The sequence below is a fragment of the Enhydra lutris genome, unplaced genomic scaffold (genome assembly GCF_002288905.1).
Source record: "Enhydra lutris kenyoni isolate GAN:26980312 unplaced genomic scaffold, ASM228890v2 scaffoldscaffold9, whole genome shotgun sequence".
Taxonomy (NCBI): Eukaryota; Metazoa; Chordata; class Mammalia; order Carnivora; family Mustelidae; genus Enhydra; species Enhydra lutris.
The window spans coordinates 78454858-78475275 of record NW_019154093.1 but is presented as its reverse complement, the minus strand read 5'-3'; the positions used below and the strand labels follow the sequence as shown (position 1 = coordinate 78475275).

Below are 20418 nucleotides of genomic sequence, written 5' to 3'. Positions count from 1 at the left end.
TGGAACACTGAAAAAACAATTTTTTTAAAAAAATATAGTATTTTAGAATTAAGGTATGAACATTATTTTTTAGACATAATGCTATTGCACACTCAACAGACTACAATACAGTGTACATATAACTTCTATATGCACTGGGAAACCAAAAATTAATTTGACTTGCTTTATTGTGATATTCACTTTGCTGCATTGGTCTGAAACTGAACCCACAAGATCAAGGTAAGCCTGTATACATAATATTCATGATTTTCTGTTGTACTTTTATTTTTTTTAATTGAGGTAAAATTGACATATAGTATTATATTTGTTTCAGGTGTACAATATAATGATTCAATAATTCTATACATTATTTAGTGTGCATCACTGTATTTTTTAAAAACAGTTATATGGTATTTCCTATGTGCCAAGCACTATTTATATACAAATGCCTTACAAATATTAGTTCATTTAATCCTTTTAACAACTTTAAAAAACAGATACTATTCATTACCCCTTTACAGATGAGCAAGCTGAGGCATAAAGAAGTAACTTGCCTGGGTGCCTGGGTGGCTCAGTGGGTTAAGCCTCTGCCTTTAGCTCAGGTCATGATCCAAGGGTCCTGAGATCGAGTCCCACATCAGGCTCTCTGCTCAGCAGGAGCCTGCTTTCCCACCCCCACCCCGCCCTCTGTCTGTCTCTCTGCCTACTTGTGATCTCTCTCTCAAATAAATAAATAAATCTTTAAAAAAACAAAGAAGTAAATTGCCCAAATCAGAAATATTTGATAAACCTAATAATTATAACATATAAGGCTTATGATATTATCTCAATACTGTTGGAATAAAGTATCGCAAATAAAAGCCTATTTAAATTTATTATTTCTTTTATTGTTCCCTCATTATTTGTAATTTATATATCCATAACCTCAGATAAAATATGTCATTTACTAATCTACTTGAAAAAAAATAAATAATGGGCATATTTTATTGGAATTATACATAAAACAACTCCATAAGAATATGGGATATCTATTTTCATAATATGAAGGCATTCTATATTTGGAAATGAATATTAGATGCTCCTTACTTATTTATGAACCAAAAAATTTTCCAGGGAGATGTCAGAAAACAAGTTTGGTTATAAAGAAAAACCAGGAGAATTATATAAATCTCTTACCTTATCTTTTTTTTCAGGAGTAACAATGTTTTCTTTTGCCTCTCTTTTGAGTTTTTCCTATTAAAAATGAGTGCACACAATGTAGTTACTGCTATTATCAAAAATTAATGCTATTATCAAAATACTTCTAAGAAGTATTAACAAAGAATACTAAACTCTAAATCTTATAAAATAATGAAAAGAAAAAAAAGAAAAACAAATTAGTTTCTTTCTACAGAGCTTGTTATTTAGTTTTGATTATCTTTTTTTTAAATTCTGATCTGGGGGCACCTGGGTGGCTCAGTGGGTTAAAGCCTCTGCCTTCGGCTGGGGTCATGATCCCAGGGTCCTGGGATGGAGCCCCACATTGGGCTTTCTGCTCAGCGGGGAGCCTGCTTCCTCCTCTCTCTCTCTGCCTGCCTCTCTGCCTGCTTGTGATCTCTGTCTGTTGAGTAAATAAATGAAATCTTAAATAAAACAAAATAAAATGCTGATCTGACTAGTATATATCTGTGGAATCTTGGGTAAGTCTTTTAAAACTCTGAATCAACTTTCTCATTTGTAAAATGAAGTAGATGGATCAGATTATAAACTAAGGAATACACACAAGTAATTAACTGTGAAGAACCATAAAGAGATCCAGAATATTATGGGCTTTTAGAGGCAGATATTAATTTTTTCTGTGCATTGAGAAAGGGTACATTTCAGTTGGACCTTGAATAATGAACTTTTAACATGAAATAAATGAGGATGGGGGGAAAGAAAGTACAAAAAGTACAAAATACTTAGGAAAGAGCACATCACTTTTGCTGGAGATTAGGGCATATATATATTTAGTAGAGAAAAAAGAAAAATTAACTCTGGCCTGCAGAAAAGAATATGTACTTTGCCTTTAATATGAGAGTCACCTAGAGAACAGAATTGTTAGGGCCCCTAGAAGCCTTAAAGGACTCAGAGAAGGGGAAGTTCCAATACACAGAACTTTAAGCAGACTTGCCTTTCCTGTCTATGATGCCTATGCCAATATCAACCTTCCTGAATGCTTTGTGTACACCATGCTATCTCTCCCAGTGTTGCTCCTAACCAGAGAACACACTTCACCATGAAGCTTATAGTAAGCTAATGTAACAGTAGTCACTATTCTTATTCTGTATCCTATCAAAGACCAATAGTCTTGGATATTGGGGTCTACAATAAAGGGCTAGAAAGCTCTCTTCTAGGATAAATTATATCCTCAATACTAGCAAAACTGCACTGCCTCTCAGAGGACTTCTAGAAGCTTTCAGAAGACAGAAGGGAGACAGCACCTCCCATGACTGCACTGTCTTTATAAAATTCTGGAAACTTTTGCTGGTCTGGAGATCTTACTTATAGTATGTTCTAGTACAACATGTGTTTCCAACGTGTGAATTATCTTAGCTCATACACAAACATGCATCTTTGGTAATGGTTAATTAATTATGAGTTCCCTAAGACCAAAGAGATAGGCAGTCCACTTATGGACCCTATTTAAATTGAATAACTCAAATAGGTCTATAATATGGTCTGACAAAGAGACAATTGATTTCAGCCACAGGAATAGAGAATGATGGCCCTGTACCCAAATTTCATACTTGAATAAATTTATAAACCTAGAAACATCCAAATTAAAAGAAAGCCTGGTAAATGTTGTAGAAGGATTTTGCAATAATATCACAAATACATAAGGTATCCTTTCTACTATCACATCTCACCTAGGCAGAGATTTAGGTCCATCAAACCATGAAAGATGTAGAGAAGGTGATTTATCACAGTCCCACAAAGCCAACTTAATTGGAAAATTAAATTGACTGTTATCCAGTAACAGTTTTGTCATACCAATGGGCAAGTAACATAATAGGTCAAAATAGGGACTGTGTATTGACAATGATCAAAATTGAGAACTAAGAAAAAAGTTTCATATAAAATATATATATGTATAAAATATATGTAAATATAAAATTCAAATTAAACAAATACCAGAATTATGGTTAGAGAACAAAAAAATATCAAAATTGTATATGTGGAGGAAGAGGCAGTATGAGAAAGCATTAGATACATTGTTTAAAAACATAAAGGTAACCAGTAAAATAATTCAAAGTACTACACACACCTTTTAAATCAACCAGACATACATATACACTTAAGAGAAAACTACAATAAATATTACTATATAACATAAAGATAACAAAACATGATTCAATTACATGTCATATTGATAAGGGGTTAATACCCATAAGGAATTCCTATAAGTCAGCAACAAGAACAATGTATAAAAAATGGGAAAAAGATTTGAATAGACAATTCTCCTAACAAGATATATAAATGGCCAACAAGGGTAGAAAGTAACTAAGAACTTCAAAAACAATTCAACAACAAAAACATATAATCTTATGCCATAATTTGTGATTCTAGTAAGGCTCAGCATGAGAGCCACAGTGTGTACTTATGCTGATTTGACTCTAGTCAATATAGTTTCTTAACCTAATCACCACTTGCACAATATCGGTGAAAGTAGACACTTATAACAATGAGAATAACTGTCACTAATATACCTGAAATGATAAAAAGTATCTGAGGGGTAAGTGGGCAGTCTATAAAAAAAGAGGCCTAGAAAATGGATAGAGAGTGAAAGTTACAGAAAAAGTGACTAAATTTTTTCATTTTGGTCTCTCTAGTCTGGACAAAGAAAGCATACAGTGAGGCCCATAAAGAATTAATTATCCTTGCCAATATATAGAACACACTAACAATAAAGTCAAAGGTGAGTTTCAAAAAACAAACAAATGAAAAAAAAAAAAAAAAGAAAGAAAGAAAGAAAGAAAGAAAAGATCCCCCTGAAGGAGCAGAAAACACAAAAAGAGATTCACTGAAAAAAAAAAAAACAACAACAACAACAAAACCACACACATGAATTTTGTCTTTTTCCTTTGTACCCTCTTATCACCCTGTAATTAGAATATACCAAATCATAATATTTTTATCTTTTCCCTCATAAAATTGGGTAAGGAAATATAGCTTGAAGAGAGATTGATAAAATGGCAAAAAGCAAGTAACGGCACACATATGTACATATATACACACACACAAATGCACTAGGATATTACTCAGCCATGAAAAAGAGATCTTGCCATTTGCAACACCATGAACAGACCTAGAGAATATTATCCTAAATGAAATAACTCAAAGACACATGCCATATGATTTCACTTATATGTGGAATCTAAAAAAACAAATGAACAAACAAAGCAGAAACAGAACCATAAACATAGAGAACAAATTGATGGTTACCGGAGGGTAGATGGGTGGGGGGCTGGCAAAATGGGTGATGGAAAATAGGAGATACAGGCTTCCAGTTATGGAATGAATAAGTCACGGGGTGAAAGGTAAAGAATAGAAAATATAGGCAGTAATATAGTAATATAGTAATACTATAATAGCATTTTATGATGACATATGGTAGCTACACTTAGGGTAAGCATAGCATAACATAAACAGTTATCTGAATTTCTATGTTATACACCTGAAACTAATGTAACATTGCATGTCAACTATACTTCAATTTTAAGAAAAAGAATAACCCAACTTATCCTCTCAGATAGATACATGGGTTTAAGGCTTCACATTGAATTGGTGAAAAGATCCAAAGCCTGAGGATAAATATATCACAAGAAAACTACAGACCAATATCTCTATGAATACAGATGCAAAAAATCCTCAAAAAAATACTAGCAAACTGAATCTAGCAAAATATAATTATTATATATCATAACCATGTAAGATTTTTCCCAAGAATGTAAGATTGGTTTAACATCTGAAAATCATCTAATGTAATATTGTGTATTAATAGAATACAAAAAACCCACACACAGTCACCTCAATATACACAGAAAAAGCATTTTGCAAATTCCAACACCCTTTTATAATAAAAACACTCAACAAATTAGGAATTGAGAAGAACTTTCCCAACTTGATAGAGGTAAACTGAGTTTCATCAAGATTAAAGAGTCTCTGCTACAAATAATACCATCAAGAAATAAAAAGACAATCCATAGAATGAAAGAAAACATTTGCAAATCTTAGATAAGGGACTGATCAAGAATATCTAAAGAATTCTTAAAACTCAAAAAAAAAAAAAAAACACCTAATTTTTAAATGGGCAAAAAGCATCTGGATATACATTTCTCCAAAAAAGATATACAAATGGCCAATACCACATAAAAAGATGATCAACAATCATTAGGCATTAAAGAAATACAAATCAAAATAATGATATACCATGTCACACTGACTAGAATGACTATAATTCAAACAAGTGTTTCTGAGGATGTGGAAGTTGGGACTTCTATGCATTGATAGTAGGAACCCAAAATGGTAAAACTGGCTTGAAAAACAGTCCGGTAGTACCTTAAAATGTTAAGCACAGAAATATTATATTATCCAGCAATTCTATTTCTATACATATAACCAAGAGAAATGAAAACATACCCACACAAAATTTGTACACAAATATTCACAATAGTCAAACTGGAAACAACCCAAACTTCCATCAACTGATGAATGGATAAATAAAACCTAGTATATCGACTTCAGGCTGAAGGATGGGTCATGGGATCAAGACTAAGCTCTGAATCAGTTTCTGTGTCTGTGAAATGGAAAGGATAACGGTCCCTTCTCACAGCCCTGGCTGTCATAGGATTAAAGGAGTCAAGACATGAGAAATACTGAGCAGGGTACTTGGCACAGAGAAAGTGCTGGATAAACTCTGGCAGTTAAGTTCTGTCTTCATTGGGTTTCCTCAGAAGCAGACTCAATTTTTTTTTAAAGATTTTTTTTTTTATTTATTTGATAGAGAGAGAGAGAGAGAGTGAGAGAGAGAGAGAGAGAGAGAGAAAGAACATAAGTAGGGGGAGTGGGAGAGGGAGAAGCAGGCTTTCCAGCAGAGCAGGGAGCCTTATGTAGGGCTCGATCCCAGGATCCTGGGATCATGACCGGAGTGGAAGGCAGACAGTTAACTACTGAGCCACCCAGGCACCCTGCAGACTCAGAATTCAAATGCAAGATATTCTTTCAGGAAATGACCCTGGGAAGCACGGGAGGGTGAGGGGGTGGTTGTGGTGAGACAAGTAAGAAAGGAAGCCTCTGGAGGGTATGTTAATGAGCAGGCTGCCCCTGCAAGCACTGAAGGGTTAGGGGCTGGGGGATGGGCCCTCGGTGTTGGGGGAGGCAAGGCTGCTCAGCCGTGGCCTTCTGGCCTACCCTGTGTGCAGGCAGAATGTGGGATTGTCGGGACTAAATTTAGTCATGACTTCATTCATGATAAGCACTCACCCTGTGACCAGGGGACTGGGGATCGACTGGGAAACAGAACTGGCTCAGGCTAAAGGGGTGCAGGTGGGCCCCGGTGTAGTACAGACATCACACAAGGTTAAAAAAAAAAGAAAAAGAAAAAAACCCTAGTATATCCATACAATCCATACAATAGTATACTATTTAGCAATAAAGAGGAATGAAGTATTGATCTATGCTAGGATGTGAATGGACCTTGAAAACATAATGTCAAGTGAAAGAAGCCAGTCACAAGACCATATATTATATGATTCCATTTAAGTGAAATATCCAGAATAGGTGAATCAATAGAGACAAAAAGTAGATTAGTAGTAGCCTGGAGCTGTTGAATCTGGTGATGGAAGAAAAAAGGAAGGGATAACTGCTGACGTATATGGGACTTCTTTGAGGGGGTGATACATGTATTCTAAATTACACAGCCTTGGGGGCGCCTGGGTGGCTCAGTGGGTTAAGCCACTGTCTTCGGCTCAGGTCATGCTCTCAGGCTCCTGGGATCGAGTCTGGCATCCGGCTCTCTGTTCGGCAGGGAGCCTGCTTCCTCCTCTCTCTCTGCCTGCCTCTCGGTCTACTTGTGATCTCTCTCTGTCAAATAAATAAATAAAATCTTTAAAAAAAAAAAAAAGATGTTTAAATTACACAGCCTTGATGGTTTGCACAACTATATTAGAAACCATTAAATTGTACACTTCAAATGGGTGATTGAAAGGTATATAAATTATGTCAGTGAAACTGTTTTTTTTTTTTTTTTTTTTTTTAAATGACAGAGTTGAGGAGTGCCTGGGTGGTTCAGCAGGTTAAGCAAATGACTCTTGATTTTGATCTTGATCAGGTCATGATCTCAGGGTAGTGAGATTAAGCCCTGCATGGGACTCTGTACTGGGCATGGAGCCTGCTTAAGATTTCTCTCTCTCCCTCTGCCCCCATCCCTCTCTCACCCTCTCTAAAAAAAAGAAAATGAAAGAGCTGAGCAGGGACATGGACAAAGTTGGGGACATTAACACCTCCATTTCAATAAGTGAAATACCTACTCACCAGAAAAATCAGCAAAAGTATATACAATCTAAACAATACAACCAATTAAGTGGTTGTAACTGACATTTATAGAACACTCCAACAATAGTATAATATAAAATTGTTTCAAGCACCCATGGATCATCCACCAAGACAGATAATATGCTGGGCCATAAAGCAAATCTCCACAAATTTAAAAGAATGGACTGACCGTTTTTGTTCCCCCAAAATTCATACATTGGGGCCTTAATTCCTATTATGATATGGTGTTTGGAGATGGAGTCTTTAGGAAGTAACTGGTTTTGGATGAGGTCAGGGAGGTGAAGTCCCCACAATGGGATTAGTGTCCCTGTGAGGAGAGGAAGAAACTAGAGCTCTCTCTCAGCAATGTGAGGTCACAGCCAAAAGGCAGCTGTCTAAAAGTCAGGAAATGAACTCTGACCAGAACATGACCATGATGGCATCCTGATCTCAGATTTCCAGCCTCCAGAATTGTGAGAAATAAATATTTGTTTAACCTATTGAATCTAGAGTATTTTTGTTATAGTAACCCAATCAGACTAATACAAAAATCACACACATTGTGTTCTCTGACCATAATGGAATCAAACTAAAAATCAGTAACAGAAAGACTACAGGAAAATCTTAGAATATATGAAAATTTAAAAACACATTTCTAAATAATCTATGGGTCCAAGAAGTCACAAAGAAATTTAAAATTTTATAGAACTGAATGAAAACAAAAACACAACATATCAAAACATGTGGGATATAGCTAAAGCAGTACTGAGAGAAAAATTTAAAGTACTAAATGCTTTCATTAGGAAAAAGGGAAAAGTGATGTCAGCAAAATGGCAGGAGTTTTCTACCATCCTCCCTACCAAGAAAACAGATTTTGACCATCATCCTCAGATGAGAATACCTTTATCGAAGTTCTAGAATCCAGCAGAGAAGTTCTAGCACACCACTGGAACAAAAAAGTCATAGATTGAACACACTGTAGAGGATAACAGGAACAGTTTCACTTTACCCTTGTCACCCCCTCTCCTAAGGCAGAACAGTTTGGTGCCAAGAAAGATCTCTCAGCTAGCAATTTTTCCTTTGGGAAAAAGTGAGAGCAAGAGAGGGATCCCCAGCTTCCCCAGTTGTGCAGGATGCTGTGAAAGAGGCCCATTTCTTTCCCACTCCATCCAGAATACTAGGGTGAACTACATGACTGAGAGGTGAGAAGGGTTTGGGAATACAGCAACAAAAGCTCAGAATGTATTTAAGATACACATATCCTCATCACTTCATGGACTCCATGGGAAGACTGCCCAAGAGCTTCTGGGGATACCTTGCCTGAAGATCAACTGGCCCAAGGGCACTCCCTCAATGCTTCAAACATCTCACTCACACATCTAATACCCCATTGCCAACCTGCACATGCCCTTAAGGGTGGCAAGCATAAGCCTTTGAAGATGGTTAGTGAACATGTGAAGAAAGCTGGCCCAATGCTTCAGAACTAAGATAAAGTATACAAACCTGATCATTCAACAAAGACCAAGGGAGAACAAAGAGGAGGCTGCCAGCACTACCTGCAGCATCAAGAGAAAGCATACGGTCTTAAGAATTCCTCTTAAAGAGCAAACAAGAAATGTAGAGCGGGCAGACAGAGATACAGAAATAGACATAGACATAAATATATATGTAGATATAGAAAAGATCCAAGAAAACCTCAGAATCCCTAGCAGAGTTGACAGAAGATACTTCTCTCCTGAAGGTAACCAATTAAAAACTGGAAGAGATAACCATCCTTCAAATGTGAAGACAGTGATACCAGACATGAAAAATCAAAGCAACATGACACCACAGAGAAATACAATAATTTTCAGTAACCAACTCCAGAGAAATGGAAATCTGCAATTTGCCTGATAAAGAATTCAAAATAGTTGTTTTAAGGAAGTTCAATGAGCTATAATAAAACACAGAAAGACAATTCAATAAAATCAAGAAAACAATAAATGAACAAAAGAACTTTAAGAGACAAAAATCATAAAAAAGAATTAGACAAATTCTAGAGATGAAAAGTAGAATGAATAATGGAAAAATGCAATAGGGAGAATTAAAATGAGACTTGATCAAGCTGAAAAATCAAATGACTTATTGTCAAGTTCATAGAAATTATCTAATTGGGACAACAAAGATAAAAGAATGAAAAATGGTGAGGGAAGACTACATAAATTATGAGATACCACTGAATGAAACAATTTACACACTTTAGAACCCCAGAGGAACTAAGATGGAGGAGGGGGCAAAAAAGTAATCTAAAGAAATGATGGTTAAGAACTTCCCAAATCTGAAGAAGAAAAAGAGAAAATGGAGCAGAAAGTTCATTTCAGTAAATCATAACTGAAAACTTCCCTAATCTGGGGAAGGAAACAAACATCAAAATCCAAGAAGCACAGAGAGGTCCCATTAATTTCAACAAAAGCTGGCCATCACTGATTTGTGGAGCATAACAAATAGCATGGAGGACAAGGGGAGTTAGAGAGGAGAAAGGAGTTGAGGGAAATTGGAAGAGGAGGTGAACCATGAGAGACTATGGACTCTGAAAAACAATCTGAGGGTTTTGAAGGGGCGGGGGGTGGGAGGTTGGGGGAACCAGGTGGTGGGTATTGGAGAGGGCACAGATTGCATGGAGCACTGGGTGTGGTGCAAAAACAATGAATACTGTTACGCTGAAAATAAATTTTAAAAATTAAAAAAAAAATCATTTGGAAAAACACAATTACCAAAACATACTTAAAATTGTGATGAATTAAATAGGATTAAATAAATATCACAGTTACTGGAAATTAATTTATTAAAAAAAAAAAAAGCTGGCCATCACCAAGACATATTACAGTCAACTTCACAGAATAAACAGAAAAGGAAAGACTCCTGAAAGCAGCAAGGGAAAAAAAGTCCTTAACTTACAAGGGACAACAGATCAGGTTTACAGATCTGTCCACAGAAACCTAGCAGGCCAGAAGAGAATGGCATGATATAGTCAACCCACTCAACGGGAAAAATATGCAGCCAAGAGTACTCTATCTAGCAAGGCTGTCATTGAGAATAGGAGACATCGTTTCCCACTCAAAACCTATAGAGTTCACGACCCCTAAACCAACCCTGCAAGAAATATTAAAGGGGACTCCTGAGTGGGAAAGAAAGACTAAAAGTAACAGAGACTAGAAAGGAACAGAGAAGGGGTGCCTAGGTGTCTCAGTCAGTTGACTGTCTGATAAGATTTTGATTTCGGCTTAGGTCATGATCTCATGGTTGTGGGATCAAACCATACATCATGGTCCCTACTTAGCATGGAGTCTGCTTGAGATGGTCTCTCTCCCTCTCTCTCTGCCCCTCTCACAGTTCAATCTCTCCCTCTCTCTCTCTCTCTTAAAATGAATACAATCTTAAAAAATATGGAATAAAGAAAATCTCCAGAAACAATGACTTAACAAGTAATACAATGGCACTATCTATCAATAATCACTCTGAATGTAAAGGGACTAAAGGCTCCAATCAAAAGACACAGGATATCAGAATGGATTTTAAAACAACAACAAAAAAAGTTCATCTACATGCTGCCTACAAGAGACTCATTTTAAACCTAAAGACACCGCTAGATGGAAAGCAAGCAGATGGAGAACCATTTATCATGTTAATAAAGGTCAAAAGGAAGCCAGAATAGTCATACTGGCTTTGTACCAGACAATACTTTGTACCAGACAAAGTAGATTTTAAACCAAAGACTATAACAAAAGATGAAGAGTGCCACTATATCATAAAAAAGGGTACAATCCAACAAAAAAATTTAACAATTTTTAAAAATATTTTTATTTTGAAGACCACAAATACATGGAGGTTGAAAAACAACCTACTAAAGAAGGAATGGGTTAACCAAGAAATTAAGGAAGAAATAAAAAAAAATACATGGAAACAAATGAAAATGAAAACACAATAGTCCAAAGCCTTTGGGATGCAGCAGAGTCGTCTTAAGAGGGAAGTATATTATAGCAATACAGTCTCACCTCAGGAAGCAAGAAAATCTCAAAACAGCCTAACCTTACATCTCAAGGAGCTTAAAAAAAAAAAAAAGGACAATAAATGAAGCCCACAACCAGCAGAAGAAGGGAAATAATAAAGATCAGAGCTGAAATAAATGATACAGAAACAACAACAACAACAACAAAAAAAAAACCAGTAGAAAAGATCAATGAAACTAGGTGCTGGCTGTATGAAAGAATTCATAAAATTGATAAACCCCTACCCAGATCTAGCAAAAAGAAAAGAGAAAGGACCCAGATAAATAAAATCACCAATGAAAGAGGGGAGATCAAAACCAGCACCACAGAAATACAATTATAAGAGAATATTATGAAAAATTGTATGCCAACAGATTGGGCAATCTGGAGAAAAGTGTATAAATTCCTAGAAATATATAAACTACCAAACCTGAAATAGGAATAACTAGAAAATTTGAACAAACTGATAACTAGCAAAGAAACTGAATCAGTAATCAAAAATATCTCCAAACACGAAACATCCAAGGCTAGATGGCTTCCCAGGGAAATTCTATCAGACATTTAAAGAAAAGTTAATACCTATTCTTCTCAAACTGTCTCAAAAAATTAAAAAGGAAGGAAAAATTCCAAACTCATTCTATGAGGTCAGCATTACCTTGATTCCAAAACCAGACAAAAACTTCACTAAAATATTACAGGCCAATATGGACGAACATGGATGCAAAAATTCTCAACAAGATACTATCAAATCAAATCCAACAGTACACTAAAAGAATCATTCACTATGATGAAATGGGATTTACTTCTGGGCTGCAAGTTTGGTTCTATATTTGCAAATCAATATGATGCACCACATTAATAAAAGAAAGGGTAAGAATCATATGATCCTATCAATAGATGTGGAAAAAGCATTTGACAAAGTACAGCATCCATTCCTGATAAAAAAACCCTCTAAAAAGTAGGAATAGACGGAATATACCTCAACATCATAAAGGCTATATATGAAAAAACTACAGCTAATATAATCCTCAATGGGGAAAAACATAGAGCACTTCCTCTACAGTCAGGAAAAGAAAGGAAGTCTACTCTCACCACTGTTATTTAACATGGTACTAGAAGGCCACAGTAATGAGACAACAAAATGAAATAAAAGGCATCCAAATCCGAAGGAAGAAGTCAAACTTACACTATTCACAGAGGACATGATATTCTGTGTAGAAAACCCAAAAGACTCCACCAAAAAATTGCTAGAATTGATACATGAATTCAGTAAAATCAAAGGATACAAAATCAATGTACAGAAATATGTTGAATTTCTACATGCCAATAATAAAGCAGCAAAAAGAGAAATCAAGGAATTGATCCCATTTATAATTGCACCAAAACAAGAAGATACCTAGGAATAAACCCAACCAAAGAGGTAAAAGATCTATACTCTCAAAAATATAGAACACTTATGAAAGGACCTGAAGATGACACAAAGTAATGGAAATACATGCTCTGTTCATGAATTGGAAGAAAAAATACTGTTAAAATACCTATACTATCCAGAGCAATCTATACATTTAATGCAATCCCAATGAAAACACCATTAGCATTTGTCACAGAGCTAGAATTATGCTGAGTGAAATAAGTCAAGCAAAGATAGTTAATTATCATATGGTTTCACTGACTTGTGGAACATAAGGAATAACATGGAGGCCATTAGGAAAAGGGAAGGAAAAGTGAAGGGGAGGAAATGGAAGGGGAGATGAACCTTGAGAAACTGTGGACTCCGAGAAACAAACTGAGGGTTTTAGAGGGGAGGTAGATGGGGGACGGATGAGCCTGGTGGTGGATATTAAGGAGGGCATGGATTGCACAGAGCACTGACTGTTATATGTAAACAATGAATCTTGGAACACTACTTCAAAAACTAATGACATATTGCATGGTGACTAACACAATAAAAAAAATAATTAAAAAACTGAAAAAAAAAAAAAAGAATAAACAATCCTAAAATTTGTATGGAACCACAAGACCCCAATGGCCAAAGCAATCTTGAAAAAGAAAGGCAAAGCTGGACGCATCACCATTTCAGACTTCTAGTTATATTAAAAAGCTGTAGTCATCAAAACAGTATGGTACTGGCACAAAAACAGATACATAGATCAATGGAACAGAATAGAAAACCCAGAATTGGACCCACAACCATATCGTCAACTAATCTTTGACAAAGCAGTTAAGAATATCCAATGGAAAAAAGGACAATCTCTTCAACAAATGGTGTTGGGAAAGCTGGACAGCAACATGCAGAAGAATCAGATTGGACCACTTTCTTACACTCTACACAAAAATAAATTCAAAATAAATGAAAGACCTAAATTTGAGACAGGAAACTATCGGAGTCTTAGAGGAGAATACAGGCAGCAACCTCTTTGACCTCAGTCATAGCAACTTCTTACTAGACATGTTGCTGGAGACAAGAGAAACAAAAACGAAACTGAACTACTGGGATTTCAGATATATAGCTTCTGCACAGTGAAGGAAACAATTAACAAAACTAAAAGGCAGCCTATGGAATGGAAGAAGATATTTGCAAATGACATATCCAATAAAAGGTTAGTATCCACTATCTATAAAGAACTTAACAAATTCAACACCCCAAAAACAAATAATCCAGTTTAAAAAAGGGCAAAAGACATGAATAAACATTTTTCCAAAGACATCCAGATGTTTAACAGACATATGAAAAGATGCTCAACGTCACTCATCATTAAGGAAAGGCAAATCAAAACTACAATAAGATATCACCTCACACCTTTCAGGATAGCTAAAATTAACACAAGAAACCTCAGATGTTGGTGAGGATGCAGAGAAAGGGGAACCCTCTTACACTGTTGATGGGAATGCAAACTGGTACAGCCACTCAGGAAAACAGTATGCAGGGTCCCTCAAAAATTTAAAAATAGAACTATCCTATGATCCAGCAATTGCACTACTATGTATTTGCCCAAAGGAAACAAAAATACAGATTTGAAGAGACACATGCACCCTGATGTTTATATCAGTGTTATCAACAATAGTCAAATTATGAAAACAGCCCTAGTGTCCATCAACTGATGAATGGATAAAGAAGATGTGGTGTATATAAACAATGGAATATTAGCCATCACAAAGATTGAAATCTTGCCATAATGACGTAGATGGAGCTAGAGTGTACTGTGCTAAGCAAAATAAGTCACTCAGAGAAAGACAAATACCACATGATTTCACTCATATGTGGAATTTAGGAAATAAAACAGATTAACATTTGGGGAAAAAGAGAGACAGACCATAAAACAGACTTTTAACTACAGAAAACAAAATGGCAGTTGCTGGAGGGGAGGTGGGTTGGGGATGGGTTAAATGAATGATATGTATTAAGAAGGGCACTTGTTGTGATGAGCCCTGGGTATAATACGTAAGTGATGAATCACTAAATTCTACTCCTGAAACCCATATTATACTATATGTTGACTAGAATATAAAAACTTAAAAAAAAAACAACAACAACAAAGAAAAAGAAAAGGAAAAAGAAAAAGAAAAAAAGAAAAAAGAAGCCTCCTGTGCATTGTTGGTGGGATTATAAACAGGTACAGCCACTGTGGAAAACTGTAAGAAATTCTTCAAAAAATTAATGAAACTACCATATGATTCAGTAATTCCACTTCTGGGAATATATCCAAAACAAACAAAAACGTCATGCTGAAGAGATATCTGCACCCACATGTTCACTGCAGCATTATTTCCAGTATCCAAGATATGGAAACAACCTAAGTGATACCAACAGATTAATGGATAAGGTAAGTATGATACACACACACACACACACACAGAGAAATATTAGCCATAAAGAAAGGAAATCCTGCCATTTGCAGTAACACGAATGGATCTGGAGAGCATTTTGCTAAATGATTTAAGTCCAACAGAGAAAGCAATATTTGTATGTTCTTATTTATATGTTGTCTAAAATTAAAGAAAGAACTCATAGAAAAAGAGATCAGATTTGTGGTTACCAGGGGCAGAGATGTTGGGGTTCAGGAATTAGATAAAGGTGGTCAAAGATTTGTACCTTTGTACAAGTTAAAAGATAAATAAGTACTAAGGATGTAGTTTATAACACAATGATTATAGTTAACACTGCTATATGGTATATTTGAGAGTTAAGGGAGTAAATGCTGAGCATTCTCATCATGAGGAAAAGAACTCTTTTTTTCCTTTTTTTTGCATCTATATAAAATGATGGATAGTAACTAAATGTATTGTGGTAATCATTTCACAATATATACAGGTCGAATCATGCTGCATAACTTAAATTTGTACAGGACTGTATGTTAAGTGTATCTCAATACATATGGAAAACATTTGGAAAAAAAGAACATTAAGAGTAGTTAAAGTGAAGGAATCCTCCTCTTCCACTGCAACAGTAGGATAAAGGTAAGTATATTACTATTATAGGTGAAGAGAGAGACATTTAGTCATTCCTTTGACAACATTCATTAAAAACAGAAAATTTTCAAAGAATTGCTCTCAGGTAAAGGGAAAACAAAAATAAATAAGATATAATCCTTACCTCTGAAGAGCTTGAAATATAATGGAAGTACAGACTGATATAACTATTTTGATATAAAAACAAAGTGCTATGAGAATACTTATATACAGTAAGTTCGCCTTTGATGAAATGAAATTCATCAAATTTTAATATGAAAAATGTGTCAGATTTTCCATAGTGGAGAAAGGAAGAAAGGAATTAAGTACAGGAAACAAAGTGAACAGAAAGGATCTTGAAATTGAAAGTGCATATTACTTAGGCTGTTGCTGAGTGATTAAGAGAACAGGTTTTGGAAACATGCAAGATTTGGACTGAATTCTAAGCCATTCTACTTTTTTACTACGTGATCATGAATAAATAACCTAACCTCTATAAAAATGAAGATAATAAGTATTGCTTTTAGCACCGTTGTAAGAATTAAATAGATATAAGTAGGATAGTCAGCATGGTATCTGTCCTATAGAAAGTAAAAAGATAAATGGTATTTGTCATTTTAAAGTAAGTCAATTCATTTTGTAAACTGCAAAACACTACACAAATATAAGGCATTATTTTTTCTGAAACCTAATGAATAGTTTAAAAACACATCTAAATATGTAAGCATTTTATAATATATGAGATAATATTTCCCAAGTACTAATATCTAAAAGCACTCTACTCTTAAAGCATGCTTATATTTATATTTGTTCAATATTTAAACAAAGGAATACACTACATACTTCCGAAAAAAACTAGATGTTTTAATCATAATTACCAAAATATATTTCCTAATATTTATAAAAAGTTGCAGTTACAGGTGCCTGGGTGGCTCAGTCAGTTAAGTGTCTGCCTTCACCTCAGGTCATGATCCCAGGGTCCTGGGATCAAGCCCCACATCAGGCTCCCTGCTCAGCAGGGAGTCTGCTTCTCCCTCTCCCTTGGCCTGCTGCTCCCCCTGCTTGTGCTCTCTCTTTCTGCCAAATAAATAAATAAACTCTTTAAAAAAAAAGTTGCAGTTATACTTCAGTTAAAAAAATTAAACTAAAACAACCCAGAAAGTTGCACCTAAATATTATTAGCTACTTTATCCATAATGCCACAAAACCTACCTTTTCTTCTCTTTCTATTTCAAGTTGTTTCTTAACAGACAAAAGTTCATTTTTGAGATTAGACAATTCAGACTCCTAAAGGAAAAAAATATGAAATTTATAGTGTATCCATATATTTCTCAAAACAGTAAAAATGCTAATGTTTCATATATATTTAGTTTTACAGAGAAATAAATTCACTTATAAAATATATACACTTTTTTACTATGTTCAGTTAGCCAACATATCGTACCTCATTAGTTATTTATGTAGTGTTCAAAGTTTCATTAGTTGTGTATAACACCCAGTGCTTACTTTACTCACTGATATGAAGGCTGCTAGTTGAACATAACTAAAGATTTCATTTAGACAAATTTTTATAGTTTTCTAAAGAAATATTTAACATTACGTATCTCTCCTTCTTACCTTCTCCCAATCTATCCCATTCTTCCTCTCCCAATCTCTGTCAAGCTCCAAATTTATTTGTAACTGGAGTTTGTATTTATTCATTTGAAAAAAAAGAGTTTATCCCACATTTCAGAAAATAAAACTGGAAAACCATTTAACTATAACACCTGTAAGATCTTTTTTAAATCTAAGATTCTTTGATTCTACAGCTCAAAAATTATGGTTTTATTTAATATTATTCTTTACCACCAGTCATGCTGATATGAAAATTGGCTTTATTGCTATTTGTTCTGTATCTCACCAAAGATGCTTTCACTGATGACTGTTCTTGTTCTTTGCTTTTATAAAGTCCTAGTTCTGAGTCTCTTTCTTCAACTATTTTATCATATTGGTGCTATATTAAACAGAGAAAATATTTTAAGTATATTAGAACACAAAAAAATTATGGCTTTTTTAAAAAAATGTTTATTTATTTATTTAACAGAGATCACAAGTAGGCAGAGAGGCAGGCAGAGAGAGGGGTGGGGAAGCAGACTCCCCGCTGAGCAGAAAGCCTGATGCGGGGCTCGATCCCAGGACCCCGGGATCATGACCTGAGCCAAAGGCAGAGGCTTTATTTAACCCACTGCGCCACCCAGGCGCCCCATAAATTATGTTTTAATAATACTAGTATCCTTACACATTTTATATTCACAGAAAATGTCAATAAATTCCACATTTTATATATATATATAAATATATATATATTTGACCTTTTTTCTAATTTTTAAGTCATTTTTATTCAAATAAACAATGAAACATAGAAAACAGTCTTGAAAATAATCAAACACAAGAACAACAAAAAATTCTTTTTAATTGGAAATGTTGAGTTTCATAATTTAAAAAAAGGCTATAAACACCAACCTCTTAGAAGAGTAACTGATTCCAGACCCAAATCTGGGGCAGGAAATACAAGATGAGACTTGAACATGTTGTTATAATAGAAAGCAAAAAAGCAGTCAAGTCAAAAGGACTGGCCAACTAGTTTGAAGAGTCTCCCACTGGCCAAAAAAGGAACAATTTGGGTGTCAAGGATTAGACTGGATTGAGACATGCCAAATATGTTTAAATCTCTGAGTTCATAATATTTTTATGAATTTTTAAAATACTATGAAAATATGTTTAATCTTCGTTGGTTACCTCATATGTTTATATCCCACCAACAATTTTAAGGATGAATAGGTAAGTATAGCCCACCTCTTATTCCAGATCTTGAAGGGAATAAAGCTGAATTCAGTAACAGAATGATTACTTTTATAACAACAAAAAATAAAGGACAAACACAACAAACATTAAGTCTTTCATCTATTTATACCACTGATAAAAATTTGTTTAGCCTAATGTGTGTTAGACACACATAATGGATATATTTATATCCTTTACCAGATACATATTCTGGGGATGTACTTAAATAAATATAAGGTATAAAGTGCTATAAGAAGAGTACTAGGAAAATTCAGAAGAAAAGTGATTACTTCCATACATAACAGATGACAAGGAGAGGGATTCTCAAGGAAGGGACACTCAAACTCAGCTTTGTGTGGTTAAGACCTAAACTTAGAGAAATGGAAGATCAAGAGTATTCTAGCTGTAATCAGTCATTATTGCAAATTTTCTGACAAATCAGACTGCTATCTTGATTTCACCATCTTTATGCATAAATATGGCTGCAATTAATAGTTCTCATTACACACACACATTACCTTATGTTTTTCCATAAGTGCTACCATTTCAGCTATTTTATGTTGACATCGAATATCAATTTCTTTCTGTAATTTCACTGCTTCATTGGCTATTACTTTTGCTTTCTCAACCTATCAAAGTATTTCTTAAAATTAATGCACAAAAATCAAATTTAACTTAAATGCAAAGACCATATATACTACTTACATAAAATGCAGAAATCAAACACCAGAAAATTAGGAAAGCCAAGTAAAAGATGCATTACTGTTTGGGTTTATTTTAGGGTGTCCTATCAAGTGTGATGATAGTATAACACTATAATGACCACTTAATCTTTTCAAAATAATACATCATTTAATACACACATACTTAAAATAACAAAGATACTTTTTAACTGTCACATATAAATTTATTAAATCTTTTAAAAATCATAACTTCAGAATTGCTTTTCTCTTAAAATGTTGATAAACAAATAGAGTTTTAATATAACAAATTTTCAAACATATTTAGTTTTTCCTACCTCTTCTAAAAGATTTTCTTCTGATATCTTTTTGTCCTCAATTTTTTTTTGATAGCTGTCAGTCATTTCCTTAAATTTCTGTTTGGCACCTTCTAGTTCTAATTCTAATTTACTGACCTTTGAGTAAAGAAAATAGCATTAACATTAGTAAATGTGCACTACTTGAAAATATTCTATATTCACTTTGTGGTTTTGTGACTCTTAAAACATTACTTATTCATTGAAATTATGGCTGGATCATTTTCCTTACAGTTTTCATATGGTGAGATGTGATTTTTCACAAAACCCCTAAAATACATATTTAGTCTGACAAGTAATATTTTTAAAGTAGCCATATTTTCATTTATGATCTATATCTCAGCAATATTTAAATTATTTGTTCTGAGGTTCAGGTTTTGTTACAGTGACTATTCCATTTGGATAGAACACCCATGTGATTCAAAGAAAAAGCATGTTCTGGGCACCTGGGTGGTTCAGTGGGTTAAGTCTCTGCCTTCCGCTCAGGTCATGATCTCAGGGTCCTGGGATCGAGCCCCATGTCAGGCTTTCTGCTCAGCAGGGAGCCTG

The 20418-nt window shown here is 34.6% G+C and overlaps 1 protein-coding gene across 2 annotated transcripts in view; it reads right to left on the bottom strand.

Annotated features, from left to right (window-relative positions):
* LOC111143281 (synaptonemal complex protein 1) overlaps nt 1–20418 on the bottom strand; it is a 144537-nt gene that overhangs the window by 18415 nt on the left and 105704 nt on the right. Inside the window, exons 23-27 of one of the 2 annotated variants that reach the window (XM_022496911.1) lie at nt 19852–19968; nt 19352–19462; nt 17911–18003; nt 17223–17297; nt 1156–1212 (exon numbers count right to left, since the gene is read on the bottom strand). In XM_022496911.1, the coding sequence (XP_022352619.1) occupies nt 1156–1212; nt 17223–17297; nt 17911–18003; nt 19352–19462; nt 19852–19968 (453 nt within the window). The remainder of the gene's footprint in view (nt 1–1155; nt 1213–17222; nt 17298–17910; nt 18004–19351; nt 19463–19851; nt 19969–20418) is intronic. The other variant, XM_022496912.1, reaches the window with a different exon arrangement.